We start from the raw sequence: 23,251 nt of genomic DNA on the forward strand, positions 1-23,251 counted from the left end.
ATTAGCTAGGATAGGCAGCTAAAATGAACCAAGTTAAAATTAGCCCTCACTGCCCCTGGCTCTGCCCTCAGTCAGTCTTGGAGTTTCCTTGTTCACAACAGTGGAATCACTTCTATAAAATCAAGTCCAAATCCATGTAAGCAGTAATCTCTTGGCTGGGAAGTCATTTTGATACAGAAGGAAAACCAATGCAATTAATTTAAAAACAACACCCCTGAGGGTTTGACTAAACAAGATCCTTGGGTTGCCTGCTTTAGTTTTAGATTTGGAAGAACAAGGCATCTCAAAGGGAGGGAGCTGTTCAATACCTAGTGTCTGACATCTAGGCAGTATTTTCAGAAGGCCTAGGAATACAAAATTGAGAGAGCTAGAAAAAAAAATGTTTGAAATTCTTTCCCCATTCCTCCCTCTCCCTGAAATTCACCCTCCAGCTTGGTCAGCCATGTTTACTTCTTTTTTTCTGCAGTGCCTGGAGAAGTCTCTCCAATGGGACTTGCAACGAGATCAAAAATGGTGTTAAATGAACAAAAGGGAGTGGGGGTGGTGTCTAATCTGTTTTTTATTTAAACATAGGCATCTCGAAAAAAAAAAAAAAGAAAAAGGAAACCCTCTTCAGATGAAGGAATTTGTGTCCATATGAAATTATGATGACCTCCAGGGTTCAATTAAATGAATAGTTTTTAAAATTGCTGTGTGCTGAATTCATCAAGCTCTATTAGCTGCTTTACACAAACGACAAAGTTTATTTTTATGAAATCTATTTGGAAAAAAAAAGGATAAAAGACGTGACCTGTCATCTGTTACAAAAGTTTAGTTCTTTCCAGTGGAAACAAAGGTGATCTTCGTGGCTGCGCTCTGCAGGCAATCTCTGAACGTGTCCTTTGCCCACAAAAACATCTGAACAAGTTCGGAAGGAAATATCTGCAAAGTTTTGCACAAGAAGCAAAAGCACAAACAGATTTATTAAGCCCATCTTGTGAAGAAAAAATAGACATATATACATTTTTAATAGTTTTTCCTTCAGAGGATATTATTAGTTTGAAACCGATGCATTCTGTCCTCACGCGTTTTACTCTGCGTGGGCTCTGATGATGCCTTTCAAGAGTTGCCTTAGGTTTCGCTGTTTCTCTGAGGCGAGGCTGGTGACTGTTTGAAGTTCAGGGCAAGAGACACGAGGTGCTCGCAACAGATCTGAGGTGAAGAAGGAGGAAGCGAGGAGGTTGCCAAGCTGCTGCTTGCTTCTACTTAGGTCCCCCGCTGGGGACGGCTCCGGGGTAGGCGTTCAGCTACACCCCTCCCGGCTCCCCTCGGCGGACTACAACTCCCGGCATGCATTGCTGCACCGCCTCCCCCGCCGGCCTGCAGCAGGTGGCGCGCTGCCTTTCGGGATTTGTAGGCCGGAGGGGGGGACATGGATGGGAAGCGGGGCGGGGAGGCGGGGGGGCCGGTTGGCGGCCCGGTTACCGACCCGGAGCGGGGAGGGGGGGGGGGGCGGTGAGGAGCCCGGAAGGCGGGAAGGGAGGAGGGGGTGGACACGTGTCAATCACCCCGCCAGGCGGCGCGCGCGCTCCCCGCCCCGGATGCTAAGGGAGGAGGTGGGGGGGGGCGGACAGGCGCGGGCACGCGCTCGCTGAGGTTTGAAGGGGGGGGGGGGAGCGCGCGCTCGTATGTAAATGAGCGGGCGTGAGGTCAGAGGCAGATGGAAAAGGGAACAGACAGAATGGCCGCCGCGGCTCCCGCTCCTCCTGCCGCCGCCGCCTCCTCCTCGCAGTGCCGGAGCCCCCGCTGCACGGCGGAGCGCAGGGGAGTCCGCCGCGAACTCGACTCCTGGCGGCACCGGCTCATGCACTGTGTGGGTAAGCGCCGGGAGGGGGCTGCGGGAGGGGAGCGGGGCGGTGAAAGCTCGGGGGTCTCCGCGGCTGGGAGCGGGCACGGCAGCCCCAGCCCGAGCCTCCCCCTCCGGCTGGCAGCGGGGATGAGGGGCGGCGGGGGGCGAGCCGAGGTCTCCTGAGCCGCCAACGGGCGGCGCGGGGTGGGCGCCGCGGCTCGGCTGAGGGCCGCCCGGGCCCTGCCTTCGCCCCTTCCCCGGCTCCGGCTCCTTTTGTCTCGGCTCCCTGCCGCCCCCCCCCACGCCCCTTCTTCCATCGCGGCTGTTTGGGGGGGAGGGGGGTGCGGCGGGGGTGGTGTGTGTGCGCCTTTAAGAGCGAGCCGCTCCTGCACTGACGGTTGGGATTTGAAGTTTTCCCTCCCCCCGGGAAGTTGTCATGGCGACGGCAGTTCTCCCTCACTCCCCCCCCACCCTGGGGCTGCCCCGGCCGCGAGGTTCCCCCCTCGAGTCACGTGACACCCCCCCCCAGCGGGGGCGCGCGGGGCCCTGGCGCCGTTCCCGGGCGGGGCGGGGCGGGGGCGCGCTCCCGGGTACCTGCGGGGCCGCGCCCGGCGCCTGCCCCGGTGCGCGCTGCGCCGCCCGCTGCTGGCTTCGGCCCCGGGCTTTTGTGCCTTCTCTCTCTTCCTTTCTACACCCCCCCCCCCCCCTTTATTGTTTTCGTGTTTTTTTTCCTTCTGTTTTGGGGCGCGCACGTGCCCGCTCGCTTGTCTCGACGGAGCTCGTCCAGCTCCGGCCCCAAAAGGCCTCGGTCCCAAAGGGCCGGCGGGCAGAGCCCTGGAAGGGGGTGACCGAGGGGTGACCCTGTCCTGGTGCTGCCGCTGCGTGTTTTGGGGAGCCCGGTGGCTCCTTCATGCGTGCTGTCAAACACCTGTGTGTATACTACAACACCTGTACATGTGTGCACTTCCTTAATCCTTCACGTTTAACATAACACTCGTGAGAAAACAAAATGCATTTCCACATACTTGTACATTCATCTTCCACTTTTGTGGAAAGAATTAAGATTAATTAGAATACACAGCGAGAGCTAGTTCATTGGCGCAGACATCGTGGTGCACTGCTAAAGCTGACGGGCCGATACCTCGCACAAATTATATATGAAGCATCCGCTCCTCTGATTACATCTTGCTTGATGACATTTCCTTTTTAAATCTAAACTGGGATCCTAAAAGCCTGCTTGACAGTTGATAACTGAAGGGACTTTGAGCTGTAGCAGTGTGCTATCAGATGCATTCAAGGAACACAGTGGCACATGACCAGCGCGGACAAGGAGTGCGAAGAAATGCAATGAACTCTCTGTAAGATAAAATGTCACCGTAGACTGGGACCTCTGCTGGGCAGATCTGTTGTGTTTGAGAAACTTCTTCCAAGTCGCTTTGGGGTTGCTCTTTCACTGAGATTTGTTATGTGTAAAACCAGAAAATAATTACTTACACTTTACACAGACCTCTGTTATCACTTTGTGCTCTCTTATTCCACTTGAAATGTTTTTTAGGATATAATTTCTTCGTATACTCGTATGCAAAAATCAATTAATAGAAAGGAGCCCTGTATTATGATTAGCTCCTGCTGAGGAGGAGGGGCGTGGGTTATGGTTTAATAGTTAGACAAGAGCGCTCTCTGTTAAGAACTGTTACTTGGTATGCTTGTTGAGTAGCCCTTATCTGAGAGAAAGTGTAAAGGTAGTGGCAAGAAAGTGGGTAGGTAGTCAGTGTAATAGAGGTAGAGTACACTTAACTGCTTTTATTTTTAATCCTTTGAAATTCTGCAGCATTAACTTCTGCGAAGTAACCCCCTGTATTGGTGCTAATTAACTTTCAAAGTAGAAACGGTTAATTATTCTCCGTCAGCAAAGTATTCCTAAAGATCTGAAGAGTCTTACCAAAGCTAGTGTTAACTGGAAGGTCTAAACAATTGCTCAATTCATGGCTGAAACAGCAACAAGGGGGAGGGGGAAGTGGTGAATGTGATTGATATTTGGTATAACTTCGTTTTTTTTTCCTCCACCTTTTTCAAGAGTCATACCTGTGTAACAAAGTGAGGAGAATGATGTGGCAAAGTAGTAGTCCACCAGTGCCTGAGCTAGCTTAATGTCAGTCCTAAAAAGAACCACATTTCATATGTCATTCTACCCTTAACATTTTTATTACCAAAATTGTTGAAAGGTGATGTGACGTTGTGGACTGTAGTTTGTTAAGCATTATGTTAAGAGAGTGAAGCAAAAAAGCAGAGATTCCTTCAACATGTCATCTGCTAGCCGTTTGGATGAACAACTTTTTGATTTCTTACATTGTTTGCTATATTGATGCTAAATCTGATGCTTGCATTTCTGTGCTATGGTGTCACTTGGGCACCTTGAAATCCTTTATATGTGAAGGATGCCTCACCCACATGCTTTATGGAAATGGTAAACTGAGCCAGAGGTAATCCTTCCAAGACACTGATTGCCCAGCTTGAGGCTAATAGTCAACAGATTGTTTGTATCCACAGCAGCACGATGAAAATAACTCGGTTGTCTGAAGTGTACTGTTTGCTTGAGGGTCAGTAACGGTTAGGGACCTCTGCTTGAAGGGTTTGATTGCTGAATGGGTTTTTGTTCATCTGTCAAAACCTCATCGCAGACTTGAATGTTTGCATGGGTTTAAGAATTAAAAGCTTGTTTCTTGCCAGGCTATTGTGTTAATTAGTGACTTGTGGAATATTACTTTAAGTCCCAGGTCAAAATGTTCAAGCACTTAAAGGCTTGGAGGAAAAAACAGTGATAAAATTTCGCTGAGAACTCTGTTACTTGAGATCTAAATGTATTTGAAGGTATCCCAAAAAACCTTCATGTTGTAAATGAGTGGAATATAGTCACATAGGTCCCGAATAGGTATGCTGTATGAAATGGCTGTTCAGATGGTAAGCTTTGTGTATGTTACTTTGAGCACTAACATTCCTAAGATGCCTAGGCTTCTCCTTCTGGATGTGCCTTGCTCCAGAGCACCTAGCTCTTTCATGACACCAAGCTCAAACCTAGAGGCTCTCAGAAGCCATCTGCAGCTCTTGACCCTGTAGGTGTTCGTGCATCGTGCACAGGATGTGCCAACAAGTTCTGTTCAGAGCCCTGCTTACAGGTGTGTTTTGTTCTAGGCACAATCTTTGTTACATAACTAATAAACAAGGTACCCTAATTCCAAATTCCGTGTTTATGAAAACTGCCTGAAAGCTTGGAGTTAAAGTACCTAACTTATGCAACAACTGAATTCCACGGTGGTGTAAATTGAAAAAAAATTCATAGAGGTGTGTATCAGAAGGGCACCACACCCGAATTTTGAGTTATCTGATTAAAACTTTGCAGTGCGAAGTGGTTATATGCATTCCACTGGATTGAGAGGGAGCTATATAAATTTAGCGTCAGACTGTAGTCAGCCTTAAGAAACAGGATTTATGCAGTTCTCTGAAACAGTCACCGACCGATCAACTTTACTTGGATTTTACAGGCAAAGTGTTGGCAGGTATGTTGAGCCCACATAACTTTCATGGCATGGGCACAGAGGAGAGGCCTAGGAATTGCTAAATGGAAAAGCTACAGCATGAGCTGGTGCTTTTATTTATATTACTGTGGTATCATCTGTGTTAAGCAGAGACTCTTTAATGACTCCAGTCATGGAAGTTGAAGTTTTCTTACTAGGGCCTTGCACTGTATTGTGAAAATACGAAAGAGTGGGAATGATCTTTCAATGTGGAAGTGAAAGATTTTAATAATAACCAATTCTTAAAAAATAAATGCATCGTTCTTTAGGAGAAGGATAGAAGTTCTGATCCTTTGGTACAGCTCGGGGGCACGCATTTGACAGAATATAGCCTTGGAATTGCTTTCTTATGAAAGCTGAAAGTTGATCAAAATGAAAATGTACTTTTTGGTATGCCTGTGAAATCAAATCATGCCATTTCCTTTGCTTTCAGTGTCACTTGTTTCAGACTTCTTGCTTTCTAAACCAGGGTACATCAGTAAATCTAAGTGTTTGTTTTGATGACGCTAAAGTTTAAAAGTTGCTTTTTTAAAAATATTTGAATGTCTGCTCCAGCTTGTTCTTTTTGAACAAGTTAGTTCTCAAGTGGAATTCCCCCCAAACCAAAGACTTGTAGCTCCTGCACTTGGTATTATCCCCACTGTTGGAGCCCTCCTGCATTAACTGCTTCCTGTCTTTATCCCTGCAATACACAGGAGTGTCCCCACTTTCCCCGTGGCTGTAGGCCCTCTGCACAATGTCACTGGGTTTTGCTGTTTTGTTTTGTAATGCCACCTCAGTTGTAGGTGACTTCCTACAGCTGCCAGAGTGGCAGAACTACCTATTTCGCTGTACATCTGCTAGTGCTGCAGACAGCCAGTATCTGCCAGCACTGATGCTCTGTTACGCTGGCAAGGCTATGTGCAGGAACGTTTTTCGAAATACCTGCTTCTGTGGTACTCTGGGCTCCTAAAACAGCCAACAAGCTTACTGTGGCCATAAAGTCATTGTCAGGTGTGAGCTGTAATACCGGTGTAGGGTCTTCCTGTGGTTCTGTCATGCTTTGAGCTGTGATGTGACAAGCAGGGTAATAAAGAAAACGTTTAGACCCGGTGCACGTATATATGTCTTTGGAGGCTGCTGCAGCATATCACGTGAGCTGTCTTTGGATTGAAATACGAGAAAACACGTGGGGCTTGCTTTGCTTGTTTTGGAATATCATTGCTTCAATAAGCAGTGTTAAATCAGCTTCTTTTCCATGTTTTCTCACAAGCCTTGTCCAGTTCATCAGCTCCTCTCTCAAAAAGTCATTGCCTACTGTTGTCATTATGTGTGTTTGACGGAATATCTTATGGGGTTCCTGAGAGAAATTTTCACCTGGGAAAACAATACAGAAGGTAGGGTAATGACTTTCAGGGACTTAGTTTAAAAAGTTGGGGGGAAGCTGCAGCATTGTTACGTATATCTAGCAGCAGATGCTTGAGTAGTTTGCTGATCTGCTGTGAGCCTGCAGCTGTAAGGTGGTACAGAGTGTGCCTTTGTGACAGGCAAAACGGTACCTGCTGCACAGACCACGCGGGATGCAAGCAATGCTCTGCTGGAATTATTTGCCCTCAGAACAGAAATGTGTTTTGGAGCATACAAGTACATACACGTGTCTTCGGTAGTGCGCATAAAACCTGTGATCGTTTTTGTGCTCCTTGTCTCTAGATATTAGCATATGGAAGCAGTTCAAGTTTTAAGTGTTCCAGGAACTGCTGTAATCTTTGTCTATGGTTTTAGGCATAGCTTGAACTTTCTTATTGTACGTTCTTAAATGGCAGCTGTTTATTTTTGTGTGATTGATAGTGAGCTGAGAAATTTGAACTCTGCTGGTCTTTCTTCATTGTAGGCACTAACAGCTTAAGCTGTAAATTCTGTAAACCAATAAAAAATGGCGAGATGTGTTGTCATTGCAACTCGGTCTGTTTTTTTTCTTTGAGCTGGCATTCAGTAACTCTGTACAGACCTCCAAGTTGGTAACTTTTGTGTTGATACATACCACAATTCTGTGGGTTTTTTGGTTCTGCACTCATTGTACCTTCCTTCATAGTTTGTGTAGATGGTATAAGGATTCATTCATTAAACTACCCAACAAACTAGATGATAAGCTTAATTTTATAAAAAAGCTAACCTAGCAAATGAGGGGAAACGTGGCAGCAGAAAGAAAAGGGAAGGAAAGGTCAGATCTAGTTTAGCTTGGCTCGGTTTCCTAGTCAGGTTTACTACGTACCTGCTGTTTTTCCTTCAGTCAAGTATAAGTGGCTTCACTAGAGAGTACAAGGCTTAGGATTTTTAGTAACTACTTCTAGCAACGGGTTTTTTGGTGGTGTTTGAAATGAGCTAGAGACTGAGTTGGCTGAACAGCATCCCAACCAACACGGTTGTTGACAAGAGCAAGGTTACAGTACCGCTAACAATAATGTGTTTCTGCTTGTTCTCCTTTGTGGTGGAACTGGTCTGATCCAGTAGCCAACTGCCTTTCTGTTTTTAAGTGGTTCTGAGGGGCCTCTGTGGTGGTTGTTCCTCTTGGTAAGTTTTCTGTGGAGTCTTCCAAACGGGCTTTCTATGGTAATAAGTACTAGTAATCGTGTAAGGGGGGGGGGGGGGGTTGGAAACAGGAGTTTGTCGTGCCGATCAATTCATTGGATTAGTTTGTGCTGTTGAGGAGCTAGCTGTGCTCCAGCTCCTGGCAAGTAGCCAGGGCTTGTACTGCCTACAGCCACAATGGGAAAAATGAGTACCTCTTCCCCTTATCCGCCCCTGCCTTTTCTTTATTTCTCAACTCTATTATATGGGTGTTTTGAATAGATAGTTACAATGGATCCCTTCTTCTTGAATATGACTCAAGTATCAGGGCTTCGAACAAGGTTGTTATTCTAACCTTTAGAGTTCAGTATGTTTATGTACAGTGTAGAGGTCAGCCAGAGCTTTATAGACTTCACTAACTTAAACTTCTTTGTCCTCGTTAGGACCTTGTCTTTCATGTTATTCTTGAACTTTGTTTTCTTCTATGTACACAGGGGAAGCTTTGATAGCTTGGAATATTGATAGAGATATGAATCTGTGAGATTCGTATTTCTGGTATCAAACTCCTGAAAAGTAGGATGGCGTTATAAATTTAACTACCATGTATTCTGGAAGGGACTGAGAAGCTTGTTTGAGGGTGTAAAGCTATTATGTGATCTATCTCTTTGTCACTGCTAATCTACCACTTTATCCTTCCATCTGCTAAAGGCATAGAAAAGCCAGGAAGAAAGGAGGAGAGAGTAGGGAAGATGGATGTAGTGGCTCATCTATTTGAGACCGTAAGGGAGTAGATGATGTATTACAAAGAGCAGAGGATTCCGAATCTGCAGAAATGCATCGAGATATAGAGGTCATATCTGTTTTTATTGGATGTGGTCAGCTGCACGTGAATTCTCAGATCAAAGACCCATGTAGCAGGCCATCATCATCTTTGTGTCCACTTTTGGCACAGACCTGGTTCCTGTGTAGTATCTTGAAGCTGGATTAACCCTTTTGAGATAAATGCTTCATTCTTTCTAAAATTTTGAGGTCTCAGCTGTAATTTTTAATTGTCTTTTGGTTCTCAACATCCATCTAGACTTGCATCTACGTAGCACCATGTGTTGTATTGTAGGGGTGAGAGGGGTAAATGTCACTAGATGTGAATTCTTAATTTTTTTTTTAAGGTCTGGTGGTAAATGGAAGATGACTGAACTTGTAACCTCTTCTAATTATGTTCCTCAGCTTTCAGGTTCTGTATAACTTTGTAATGCCCTGCTTTTTAAGTATGGAACATCCTAGCTCTTGTGGCGACTCATGAGCAATTGATCTTGTTTAAAGAGCTTTTCAGTAGAAATATCTACTGTTTTTGCTGTGTCTTATTCTGAAATACTACAAACTGCTCTTAAAAATATTTATAATCTGAAAATTAAATATAATCTTCCTCACTTTGCAAGTCTTCACTACAAACTGTCGTAGTTAAAGGCTAGTTAAAATCTTATATATGAAGACTAGTCACCCCTGTCATAATTCCACTGCTTTATAAGCTAGCTTTCTAGTCTGCTTAGCCACTGGTAGGTCAGAGGAGTGTTGAATAATCCAGGGTTGAATATGCTGCTGCTTTTCATAACGCATACCAAAAATCTTTGCGGATCATATTTAAAAGATTTTTTCATTCTTAAAGCTACACAATTTTATGCCAGGTTAAAATACTACTGGTGCAAAACTGCTAGGTATCTTTGATTAATGATGAACAAATATTGCTGCCATATATAATGTAGATTATAGAAAGAAGCTGTCCATTTGTGACCCGTAGATTGGATGCAGGTCATCTAGTGGGGGAAAGAAAAACAAGATCTACTCAAGATCCGCTGCTGCCTTAAACTACTCTGTACATAGTGCAAGCTGTGCCAAATTCAGTCTTAAAAGTTTGCTATGCTACCAGCTGAGTGACACAGACTGTGGACTTCCTTCCGAGTCTGGTTCACGTTCCTTCAATCTTCTTGTTCCTGGACCACCCTATCTGTTCACCCCTCAACTTTCATGAGCAGTAACTTCCAATCTTTGGCTTTTTAAAATCACCAAGTTGTTTACTTCCAAACCTTTATCATTATTCTCTCTTGCTTTAAAGCAATTTTAACAACTGTCTACACAAAAAAAAATTCTTAGCTTTTGACTTTTTTGATGTGTTTCTATATGGAGTTTCTTCATAGTTTATTTGCATTACATCAAAAACTTGCTCACCAAGTAAATAATACTTTCAGTCCTTCAGTCCAAGAGATGTCAGTCTTCTCGAAGTGTTTAGTCAACTCAGTTTCTTCCTTCAGATATTGCTGCTATATAATTCACTGTATGGTACTTGAGGAAAAAGGAGTGTGTGTTTCTTCATATCACCTTATCCAGGAAATGTCAGGCTCTGGCAATCTTGCCAGGTCAAGAAGTATATCTTATTATCAGAGTTCTGCACACTTATCAGTACCCATGCGAAGGGACTAGTGTTCTGTTTTGTTGTTTGTCTTTTTTTTTTTGGAAATGGATTCCAAACTCATTCTGGCTAGAAGTGTCCTAATTTCTAGCCTAAATTTATCCCCAGTGTATGTGCACTGTGGTAACATTGTTAGGTTGTTGGGTTTTTTTGTTTCCTCCTCCCATTTTTTATTCTTATTCAGGTATTCTCACTTATTTAACATGGTAAAAACTGAGTATTAGTGGACAAGGAGTACAAATGACCCAAGTCATCCTAGTGGGTTTGAATTTTTTTGTTCAGACAAGCTGGGGGGGGGAATACAGCTACAAATATACATGCTAATGTAGACTGCTAATAGCTGATGTTGTCCAGAGTTTACTGTCTGCAGTGTGGCGCAATCCCAGTTGCAGTGTAGGGGCCATAATGAGCTCTCTGCTCTGGTGATCTCCTTGAGCAGTCTTTCCTTTCCTCCTGTTCCAGCTTGAATGGGTTCTAAGGAGTCCTTCCAAGCAGTATTTCTAACAAAGTGTAGTCAGGGCTGTGCTCAGTGGGGGTGGTAATAGTGTCTCTGCATCATTGGATAAGAACAGCTCTACTAAACCAGAGCAAACTTGTCTAGTCCGGGACCTATTGTCTGCAGCCAGTGGTGGACCACTAGGGGAAAAATATGAATACGTAATTATATTTCAGAAATACCTTTCATCCTTCAACGACTCATCTCAATCCTTTAGAGAAAGTTTTCTTTGTTCTGATAACTGCCTTACTAGATGATCCTATTTATTGTTGACTTTGTGTGGGTGTGTGGTTTGTTTGTTTTTTTTTTTTGAAGCAACATAAAACTTAAGTGAATCTCTGTCTTCTGGTTATGGATTCTGTATTTTATGTGACTCGTTTGCTTGTCCTAAAACAAGAAGTGGAAGCACCGTATGAAACCATTATTTAAAATATATATGTTTAAAAAAAAAAGTGATAACAGGTGTTTCCTATTTGAGTGATTCTGGGGTTCTTCCAGTTCTGTTTTTTCTGAAGATCTGACGTATCTTCACTTGGCAGTCTCTTCTGTCCTCCAAGTTGAAGAGTTGTGTTCCTTGTAGAGAAGGTGTGTATTAAATTTGATCATTCTTCCCTCCTTTCTTACACTTTCTCCTTCTGCTTGTATCTTATGATGTGGAGCTAGAAGTACATGTAGTAGCCAAGATTGTGTCAATTTGTGGTGACAAACCGGGGAACGATGCAGAAGATACTCCTTTAAGAACTCCATAAAGTCATGGTATATTACTTGCCATTTACCAAGCTTATTCTTTCACAGGACTGTGTGTTTGAACCCCAGGATTAAAACCTGAGTGACGAGTCAGTTCGGTGCCTGTTGCTGTCTAATGCGAGGACTTACTTTCTTCACCATTCAGCTTAACGCTTACATGCTTTTGGTTATCCTCTTCCGTTTCACCACCTTGACACCTCAGCATTTTGAAGTTCCCCTGACATTCTTTGACTTCCGCCTCCCCCTTGCTAATACTAGACTGTGCCAAGTAGGGAACTGTAAATCTATTAGATAATCTCTTTGGGTGGAAGAGCACTGGCAGCCCTGGGACTCTCTTGTGTCCTTCTGCTGGGAAAACTATCTGTTCATTTCTGTCTTCTAACCAGCTAGTTATCTATGCAAGAATTTCTATATCTGTTCCTTGGGAAGTTTTTTAAAAAGCTTTTGTTTTGTGTTCCTGTTCAAAAGAGTCTGTAATCTTATTACAAGAGGATGGAGAGAAAGAAGGGTTAGCTGCTTGGTCTGAGGGGTTGGAAATGAAAATTTCTGTAGATCGGGCAGTACAGAACTCATTGGTAGTACTTGATTGATGGAAAACAAGCTTGGCAGTGATACAGTACAATGGCTATTAGAAATACAGCTTATAAACTCACTTCTACCATCTCACCTTTTAAAAACTGGTAGAACTCCAAAGTGAAAAGCTGTTTCATTTTACATAGTCATATATGGCTTTTGAGTTTAGAGGTCTGCTGGTGGTGTTCAGAGTTTTGCTGTAAGGAAGAGATTAGAGAAGCTTTGTTTCAAAGCTGTACTGTTGAAGGTCTTGTCAAACCTTCTTCTACTGATGCCTAAACTTGAGGAACTGTTCACTTAACGGCTTATAGTCGTGTTGTAATCTGTTGGGAAAACAGACCCTTCAGTCAAAGTAATTTCTACTGTTCAGCTCTTAATGGGTTCTTCAGTGGTCCTCAGGTGCGTATGTTCCTGCACTTCATACCATCAGTATGTGATGAAATGTCATGTTTGTGTTTGAGGCTGCCATCATCTTCTGTTCTGGCACAGTCAGAACTTCAGGTATGTTTCTTGTGATCATTGATAAAGTGTATTTAGCAAGTCATATGCTAAAACTTACCCTCAGTGAAATCTAATAACCTATCTCCAGGCTTCTTCAGCACTACTTGTTGTTAAGCTTCTCCTTTCTTGTTAGTACCATGTCTATTTTGTGTGTGTTTCATGATTATTTCCTCAGGCTTGACAAAATTTTGCCTCAAAATGCTGATCCCTATCTGTCCTAGCTCTAAATGATTTATGTGCTGTAAGTCATGCCTGAATTTTGGCCATGATCTCCAGCAAGAGATCTTCGTCCCACAGACCTTTAGGAAGTGAACTGAAAATTCAAGGATCGTGGGCTTCTCATTTAACTGGTCAATGCCTTCTGCACTGACGCTGTGGGAGGAAAAAGCTGAGAGATGCCCCCACTATTTTGTGGGGCATTCTTGTTGAGTGTCCTTTGTTCTGTGTGACACAGCTTCTCCGCTTGCCCTTTGCTGACCGACTGACCTAATAACATGGCATAGAGAACAACTAGGAGCTAGGTACAGGACAGCTTTGTCAGCAGCTTTCTGCACTGACACCGTGTGAGGGAAAAAGCTTACACAGCGTGATGATTTTGGTTACTGAAACTTGTGGTCTTGCTTGCTGAATGTGCCTCTTAACTGGTGACCTTAAAAATACTTACCCAGTAGTTTAAGGAGGGATGACCCAAACCCAGTTTTACTTTTTCAGGTTTCTGCCTATTCTGCCTATCGTAGCATTTTGGGGGCTCGTGCTTGAAGTGAGGGGTAGTCATTTGTCCCATATTGTTCATATTGTCTAAGGAGATCTTGGCATCTTCACAGAATCCCTCTTCTTGAGGGATCAAATCACTTTATTTTTTTGAGGAAACTGTTAACTGTGCTCCCTAAAGGCAGTAGAGCAGCTACTTGTTTTTTTCAAGAACTTTATATTGATTTCCTAGGTAGGAACAACAGGTTGCACATCTTCTGTCGCTTTGTCAGCTTCATTTGCCCACCACAGCATCACAAACTCAAGAACCAGAGCAGCCTCTTCTACTGTTGCCTGCAAGAGTAACTACTTGGTGGTGATTTGGATGGTGTATTTGAAGAGTTGACTGTCCTTTGTTCTGTGACACTACTTCACCACCTAACCTTTGACAACCAACTGACCTGATTATGTGGCATGGAGAGCAATTACAAACTAGTTACTAGGCAGTTTTGTCAGTAGCACATCTATAATGGTCCTCTGGCATTTTCTCCTTCATTCTTGACCTTACAGATCAGTAAAAAAGACTGATTTGCTCTTTGTGTGGAATATGAGTGACTTTGACCTGTGAGACTAAGAAGTTTGGTACCAGAGAAGTAACTTCATGTGATGTTTTCCAGAATGCTGGAACTGAGATTTATCTGCTTCCTGCAGTAGTTTCCCTCTTGCTGGAAATAGACTTTCTTTAAAAAAAAAAAAAATCCTACTCTTGTATTGACCTTGCAGTTCAAGTTGGCCTCCATAAGTGGTTGCTGTTGTCTTCCTAAATTGTTTAATTAACGGGAAAAATCCTAAGTAAAGATCAGCTTGACGTACTGAAGTTTCCCATTTTGCGTTACTAGAAACTTGTTGGAAGCAATAACATGACTGTCTTGGGTCAAAGAAACACTACGTTGTCAAAGTAGTAGTGAAACCTGGGGGTGAGTCAGCCTTCTCTGATTTTATTCTCGTTCCTGGTCTTCCAGAAGAACTATTAGCTGTTCTGCGTAATGCTTCTGCTTCAAATGCTTTATCTCTCAGCTGCTTAAAGAACAAAATAGGTATGTAACTTTTCATTTTGTACTGTAGAAAAGGGGGAAAAGTATCACTTTAGATTTTAAAGTAAACTAATGAATTCACAACTGGAAATCAGTGTCTGTCTAGAAATAGAGTGGCTCTGCTAAGGAGGAGCCAATGCTGGAACACAGGAGTGGAGTGTTTCTAAGGCGGGATAGTCCACTGTGCTTAAACCCATGCACCTTGTGTAAGAGCTCGTTTGTTCTCCCCATGATTATTGTATTCAGTCATGCCACTATGTACTTGAAATTAGTCTGTTTTTCCTTTCTCTCCCTGCCCCCATCCAGTCAGACATTAATAATGTGAGTTTTATAGAATGCAGGAGCTAATTTACGAGATCATTATAGACTTTGCTAATGCCCAATGAATTCTCAGAGCATGTACACTTAGGCACTGTGTGATTTCTGTTCCACACCAGAGGTGAGTCTGAATCCAAAACTTAAATCTTATCACTTGGTGTTTTGTCTTGTGCCACGTAATGCTTGGGAGCAAGCTAATCAAATTTGTATAGATGTGTACAAGTTACTTTTTAAATTTAAAAAACAAGAGTAAAACACCCTGATTAGTCTCTGAGGTATCTCTAATTCTAAAAACTAAAACAAGAGACCAATTCACTTTTTTCTGTTCTCTTATATCTGTCATCTTTTCACTGCGAGTGCCTAATGTAAAGCTAAAACTTGTATTCAGGGTCTTTGTTTCTGTATTTCTGCTTTTTCAATCTCCAGTGGGAATTGAAGAAATTTAGCTCTTACTAAATATTACCTGTTTAGAAATTTGCATGTATGCATATGGTTTTAGTTATACCATACAGGTTCAACAGAACTAACTACACTCATAAGATGTAGATCGCAGGTTGGTTGTCCCTGACATGTAAATAGGCAATGTATCTCAAGTTACTCTCACTAATGGTGTCTTTTCTTGTTAGCGCTGAACATGTTTAAGACCAGATCTGAAATCAGTTGAATTGAACTTAGAGTTCTTCCAGCCTAACTGAAGCACGTGAGTGAGGCACTTTCAGTTTTAACTTTGAATTCTAGAAAATCTTGTAGAGAAAAGAGGCATAGTTGATACTTTTTTTTTACTTCAGGTGAAGTTTTTACATAGCAGATCAGTGCTCAATTCTTGTTGACCTAGTTGACACGTTAGCCATTTGAAACTTAATTTGCCAAGCCAAATTTTCTTTGGATACAAAAATGGTGGCTGTGTGGATTTTTTTTAACCAGATATTTATAAAAGTAAAGGTGGAAATACATGGCATCACTATCATAAAAATGTAGAAAAGTAAACTTATGACAGATTTATTAAATTTACTTATTTTAAAGGCATGTTGCACTCACTGGTAAAATTAGGGTATGTCCAAGATTATCAGAAATATTAACATTTTCAATAAACTGGCTTTGGAGTTTGTATGTTAGTAAAATGTTTGGAAATAAACTTTGAAGAATGTAGGATTGATATTTATGGAGTTGATAATGCGCTTGCTGCATGATAGTTTGGTATCTAGATACAGGATGACTTCCATTCTGTAGCTTCAGCAGATAAGAATAAATGTCAATGTAATTTCAAAACAGTATGCAGCAAATAGGCAAGTTGTCTGCTTGAGGCAGAAATGCTAGCCAAAAGGAAATCACCTGAAAATTCCCGTGAATTAGAAACTCAGGATTTCTTAGGGATGAATTTCTGTGAAGTCTACTAGTTAAATTTGCTGCTGGGCATCAGTTTCACAGAGCTTTCCTGAAGGCTTGCAAGGTCTTGATGTGAAGTCTTGCAGCAGAGCTATGGTGTGGTTGCAGAACCCTCAGCTTCAATTTCTCAAAAGCTCATCAAGCTTGGGATGTTTTGAATTAAATACTTTTTTGGCTCAGTGAACTACCATTTTCTGATAAGTGTGTCTTTTTTCCAATAGTTTTCCCTAAGATCTTCGTTTCGAGCAGAAGGCTTCATATTTTTGATCCTGGTAATCCAGGAAGTGTGCCAGACAAACTCATTCATTAGTTGACTGCTAGACTTTCATCCAGATGCTGGTTAGACGTGTGGTGCTGCACAGCAGGAAAGCAGCGCTGGGACCTGTTTGTTGTTAGAGACCTGCTGTGGACTTCGCTTTTTTCTGTGATGATTCAGTGAGCATCTGAATAGGCATGCATGTAGGAATGAAGCCTTTCTAAGTTTCCTTCTCTAAGGAAGCTATAAACTTGTAACCAACAGAAGCTATTTGCACAGTTCAGAATAGCAGTTGGTATAGACTACCATAGAGTTGGACTGGAACAAAGAAAAGCAGAAGCTTTGCTTCAGTGTCGGCAGAACTTTTAACCCATGCTAATGTGAAGTGTATTTAAGGTCCCTTTGACCACAGGCTGAAAATGTCTCAATTCCATGTCCTGCTGCAGGGCTGGCTAGCTGAATAAGGTCCAAGAAGTGGTGAAAGTGGGGAGAGAAGTGGTAGTAGATGATTTAGCCAGTTTCTGGTCCCTTTATTCTGGGAGATAGTGGATGCATCTTGCACTGAGTTACCTGGGCTTGGTCACCCATGTCTTTGTCATGGAATGAAGCCTCATTGTGGATGGATTTCTGCATGTTACATGACACAGAGGAATGTCTGCTGCTTCAGTGCTGGTCACTACAAACAATAACAGAGGGCCATGCTTCCTTCATTGACTTGCAAGTATGTAAAGTTGAGGTTGGTCTTGATGTCTGGCGAGATTCAGACCAATTCTAGATCTAAATGTCCTTGCATGACAGCTAGGATTACACCATTTTTCCAAGAAATTAGAGGTTTTTAGAGTAAATGAAATTCTAGTAACTGTTAAAAAAAAACAATTTTCTTTCCCCCACCCCAATACCAGCTCAATTACTTCTGAAATGTTTTCCTTAAGCTTTTCAGATTACAAATAATGCAAATCTCTCAAAGTATCTTGCTGCTACTTTAGAGATTAAATCTAGTTTCAACAATGTCTATTGACAATGTCTTGAAGCTGCAGTAAAAGCTGTCATGGGCTCTCCTTTTTAGGGTTCTACAAGGGCACATTCTTACTGGCATAGAGTGCAGAGATGCTTCCTTATTTACTGAACCTCATTTCTCTTACTGTGATGTGTAAGTACCTGAAAATTAGACATCAAACTTAATGCTAGTCTTGGTCTTGGCTTAACCTACAGATCTGATTTATTTTTGCTCTGTTGGCTGCCGCCCTTTTCTTTAAAATTGTGGAACAATTGGGGAGGGGGTGGGGAACACTTCCTCTCTTTGTTTTGCTCCCGAGGTATAGCCGGTGTCAGCCTCTAGCACTGCATGTTACTCCCTCTCTGCCTTCTGCTGAGCTGCTCAGTGGGTTAACTAGCTCTTTTGATGTACATGTTCTTCTTGGAAACCGTGCCATCGCTGTGCATCCCCTGGAGGAAGCACAGCGTAAAGACTCAAAAGCATAGATTTTTATCCTAACTGAAAAGTAGCCTGTTAGAACTGAAGCTTTTCTGTAAGTTTCATTGCACATCTCACTGACAAGTATATGCAATCTGTGGTCACCCAGTCTCTTTTTCTCTGGCAGCAGCAGTGTCCTGAACCAGATTAATTTTTGGGGTAAAGGTTTGCATTAGACAAATATCTATCTTAGCTATGGTTCTGAATTTGTATTGGAGTCTAAATAGAGGATTTCCTCCCTTTCATGCTGGAATCTCTGGTATGTTGGTTCCTGTTTGCTCAGGGATCTGAATCAATAGTAAAGAAAATGAACATATTAAGTATAAGATATGTTTTAGAACTTTCTACTTTTTTTAGTGCTATAAGCAGAAACTGGGTTCAAACTGGGCATAATAGTGTAGAGTAGCGTTATCGCAATCCTACCACCCCCATGTGAAATCTGTCCTTGATTATGTCCCAAAAAGAATGTTCCAGGAAGAAAATGGGGCTATTTTTCACCTGAGGATCTGGCCAGCATTCTGTCAAGTTTTACTGAATAGATATCCTGACGTTGCAGATTAGGGGGGTGGGGAGGGGGATAGGGAGAGTAACACTCGAATAAAATTTTATTTTTGCTTCACTTGTCGTGATTTAGACTGGGTATTTTGACTAGCAAGTTAGTTCTGTGGGATTTTTTTTCTTATTTGTATAAATGGCAAAAATTTTATTTTCTTTAACTCAGTGCCTCAATGGTTTCATAACATGGTAGATCCTTTCCAAGTTCTTATTATAGTAGATTTAAAAAAAAAAGTCTGAGATCATATGAATATGTAAAGAGTAGATTTATGAATCCATCTGTAGCTCGGGGGGTAGCCCCTACCCGTGGAAGGAAGGGAGAGGCAGAAGAAACCAACAGATGTGAAGGTCAAATTTAAGTTACTCTGCTGAACACCTTGCTCTTTACTCTTATAAAATATGGAAGTAACTCTTGTCTGCAGAATATTGCTCTTTTAACAACCTATAAGGGAGTTGCTGCTTGTATTGTAATGGGCTAAAGATATCCAGGTGTAATAGAGCAGGAGATTGAAAAAACTATTTGATGGCTTTCAGAAATTTGAATTACTGCTACAAAAATGACATAAAATGCTTTCTAAATCAGTCGAGAGTGGTCTGACAAACCAAAGGAACTTGGTGATGATTAATGAACATATGTTCTTAAAGGGTTTTAATTTTTGATACAATTGTTTTTCCTGCTACTTAGAAACAGGAGACTTTATTTGGAGACAAAAAAAGGCAAAACTTACATGTAGATAAAAAAATTTTCAGAGGAACCAGCGACCTAGTGCATTGTCAAATACAGTGGAACACAGAGTACAAGTATACCCCCATTTCACAGGTGCTACAGTTTGGAAAGGTATAACTTACATGATTAGAAATTAAAAGATGAGTAAACATGAGCTCTGAGACCCATTCTTATCAAAGGGATAACCTGTAAAGGCAAAGGAGTCATCTGCCTTTCTTTAAGTAAGCCAAAACAAATAGTGCTTGCTACTCTTGCACCTGTAATTTAAAGTAAGTATTGAAGACAGAACTTGAAGAGAAGCAGAAGTTAGTCATTCAGAGAGACTGTGAAACTTGGTGCATAGGTTATTTTTTTAAAAGCAATTGAAAATAAATCTAATGCCTGACAGGACTAAAGAAACTGGATTCTGTCTGTGGTATGACTTAGTTGAATCCAAGATAGCTAATACAAACTACAAAACTTCCTTCAGGTGCACTCCTGTACTGAGCCAAACTAAATTACGCAGCTGTGAAGCTGTATAGAATGGGGACAAGTGTATATATAAATGACAAACCTCCGTTATAATATTTTCATAAGCAGAACATCGGTATTAACTAGTGAAAGTTTTTGCTCACTGTATGTATTGCTTTGCCGTGAGGTTATTGCTACTGAAATAAAAGCATATGGGAGGGAAAGGAGGCTATCAGTTAAGGAGGTTGTGTATTGGTTATGACAGTCTGGGGTGTGCAGGCTGTAATTTCTTCCCAATGTGATTTTAGTTCCTGAGACGCCTCATATGGTTTGTGTAATAGTCTTCATGGATTAGGAAACACCTCTTCAAAATACAGGTTGTGATGTATGACTTCAGGGTGGGAACTGAACTTACATGAAGACCAGATAACAATGTTCACAGGCTCAAATTCAGAAGTAGGAGTTAAACTCTTGGTTGTAATAGGGTCACTTAAGCCAGTACGTGAAATAACACTACTATTACAGAAAACCAAAAAATAAGTTTAATTTTAAGGCTGTCTGGTGGTATTGTGCTTGTGCATAATCTCATTAAATATAATCCTATTCTTTGAATTTTCCTAATTACATTTTGAAGACTATTTATTAATTTTTACAGTCCTTTAACAATTAAAATCAGCAGTCCTGAAACTATTTTAACATTAGTTTTGGTTTTAAAAGCAGCATTAATTCTATTATTCATGTGCTAATCTGCATGCTGCTTAGCATGTGCATTTTTTCTCCTTTAGCTTTTCATTTGGTTTTATTATAACATCAAGTAAAAATTCAAAAAAACAAGGTGTATGCAACAGTATTCCTTGTGTGAGGCGTGTTGTTTAATGGAGGTGTTTCTCTTTAAACCAGAAGAGTGGTGAGTGGAAGTAACAGAAGTGATATAGACTCTAGCAAACCAGCTTGAACCCCAGTAATTCAGATGTGATTACTAGTGTTGTAAGGCACAGAGTGGAGGAAGATGGAAATTCATGGGATATTAAAAGAGGGTAGGTTTAGATTAGATATAAGGAAGAAATTCCTTACTGTGAAGCACTGGCACAGGTTGCCCAGAGAAGCTGTGGATGCCCCGTTCCTGACAGTGTTCAAGGCCAGGTTGGATGGGGCTTTGAGCAACCTGGTCTGGTGGGAGATGTCTCTGCCCATGGCAAGGGAGGTGGAACTGAGTGGTGTTTGGGGTCCCTTCCAACCCAAACCATTCTACGATTCTGATAATTTTTAGATGCATGAAAATTGGGAAGATTACAACATACCTGATGAAGTGAACAGAGTTGTAGTTTGACAAAAGTGTGTTTTAGAGAAATATGAGATCTTGCGCTGCCTTCAGAGGCTTCAGTGCTTTAAGCTAAAGGTCTTGTTTCGTTGTAGTAAATAAAAATATACATGATAGCCCATGTCCTTCAAAGCAGTGTGCAGCAGTCATACCCTTCTTAGATCTAAATGAAAATATACTGGAGAAAAGGGGGAAAAAGCAAAATTTTATTTGAAGGCACAAGAAAACAATGTGATCCATCATACCCATCAATTTATTTCTATCTTATTTGAAAAGTCTTTGTAGTCAGGCAAAGTTCCTGGTGACTGGAAAAAGGGAAATGTCCCTTCCGTTTTTAAAAAGGAAAGACCCAGGGAGCTACAGACTGGTGAGCCTCACCTCTCTGCCTGGGAACGCCATAGAACAGATCCTCCTGGAGGCAATGTTAAGGTGTATGCAAGACAAGGAGGAGATCCAGGACAGCCAGCATGGCTTCACCAAGAGCAAATCATGCCTGACTGATCTGGTGGCCTTCTGTGATGGAGTGACAGCATCAGTTGACAAGGGAAGACTGGCTGATGTCATCTACCTGGACTTCTGTAAGGCCTTTGACACGTCCCATTATGACATCCTGATCTCTACATTGGAGAGAAATGGGTGGACCAGTCAGTGGATGTAAGGAAAGGGCTGGGTGGCTGCAGCCAGAGTTGTGGTCAATGCTGCTTATATCCAGGTAGAGGCCAGTGACAAGTGGCATCCCTCGGGTCCATTTTGGGACTGATGTTGTTTAATATCTTTACCAGTGGTATAGATAGTGGGATTGAGTGCACCCTCATCAAGTTTGCAGGTGACACCAAGCTGAATGGTGCAGTCGATAAACCAGAAGGAAAGGATGCCATCCAGAAGGGCCTGGACAAGCTAGAAGAGTGTGCCCATGTGAACCTAGTGAGGTTCAACAAGGCCAAGAGCAAAGTGCTGCACCCAGCTCAGGACAGTCCTACCCATGAGCACAGACTGGGAGAAGAACCCGCTGAGAGCAGCCATGCAGAGAAGGACTCTGGTGGACAAAAAGATCGACATGAGCCGCCAGTGCGTGCTTGCTGCCCAGAAGGCCGGCTTCATCAACAGAGGTGTGGGCAGTAGGGTGAGGGAGGGGATCGTCACCCCCTCTGCTCTGCCCTTCTGAGGCCTCACCTGGAATACTGCGTGTAGGCCTGGAGCCCCCAGCACAAGAAGGATTGTGGGGCTGTTAGAGTGGGTCCAGAAGAGGGCCACAAAAATGATCAGAGGGCTGGAGCACCTGTCCTGTGAAGACAGGCTGAGAGAGCTGGGGCTTGTTGGTCTGGAGAAAGAGAAGGTTTGGGGAAACCTCACTGTGTCCTCTCCTTACTTAAAGGGGACTTATAAGAAAGATGGAGAGTGACTTTACATGGGCAGACAGTGATGGGACAAGGGGGAGTGGTTTTAAACTAAAACAGGAGAGATTTAAACTGGATGCTGGGAGGAAGTTCTCACTCAGAGGGCGGTGAGGCCCTGGAACAGGTTGCTCACAGAAGCTGTGGATGCCCTATCCCTGGAGGTGTTCAAGGCCAGGCTGGATGGGGCTTTGGGCAACCTGGTCTGGTGGGAGGTGCCTCTGCCAGTGGCAGGGGGGTTGGAATTAGGTGATCTTTAAGGTCCCTTCCAATACAAGCTGTTCTGTGATCTCTTCTAATAGATATCTTTTCTGCATCGAGGTGAAAAATAAAGCAGTAAATATGAATTGGTTAAACGAGACTGTTAAACACCTCTCTTCCATTTAATTTTTTCTACCTAAGTAAGGACCATTTGTCTATCACTTCTGTTGTGTATCCAGTGATATGAGTAAAACAGTCTTTGAGTGCAGAAAAGTATCATAAGTGAAGGTATTTAGAAATACTTTCTTTGAAGGCTTTTTATCAGTATCTGCTTAAACTTTTCTAAACTGGCAAAAGCTTCCATAGATGGGGTATGGGGGGAGGGAATGTCAGAGAGGGGAACAACTATTAAGTGAAGGGTTTTTCTAGGTAACTTACTGCAAGGTCACTTGTGTGGCCAGAGTTCAGGTTGTAGGGGTTTCCTTCACTGATGTTCCTTCTACTCTTCTTCTCCTTGGTTGCTACTGTGGAATAGCTAGTTATGGGGCTTCCTAGGTCGCTAGTTACAAGTGGCTGTAGACGACCACCTCCGTATACCCTGCATCAAGTGTGGTTACTGGAGTTTGCCTAAGCCTTGTGAGGCCTTCACTGAGA

General features: G+C 42.5%; 1 protein-coding gene across 9 annotated transcripts in view; it reads left to right on the forward strand.

The window, feature by feature from the left end:
• Positions 1–1,583: 1,583 nt before the first annotated feature.
• The window catches only part of LCORL (ligand dependent nuclear receptor corepressor like), a 79,920-nt gene continuing 58,252 nt past the window's right edge, over positions 1,584–23,251 (forward strand). For 3 of the 9 annotated variants that reach the window (XM_040557145.1, XM_040557143.1, XM_040557141.1), the window contains exon 1: positions 22,804–22,885. Coding sequence is in view for 4 of the 9 variants with exons in the window: in XM_040557147.1 (XP_040413081.1) it covers positions 1,700–1,856 (157 nt within the window). In the remaining 5 variants the exon portion in view is untranslated. Of the gene's footprint in view, positions 1,857–21,627; positions 21,715–22,803; positions 22,886–23,251 lie in introns of those variants that run through there. The other 6 variants (XM_040557148.1, XM_040557149.1, XM_040557147.1 and 3 more) reach the window with 5 other exon arrangements.

This window comes from Cygnus olor, chromosome 4, assembly GCF_009769625.2.
Source record: "Cygnus olor isolate bCygOlo1 chromosome 4, bCygOlo1.pri.v2, whole genome shotgun sequence".
Taxonomy (NCBI): domain Eukaryota; kingdom Metazoa; phylum Chordata; class Aves; order Anseriformes; family Anatidae; genus Cygnus; species Cygnus olor.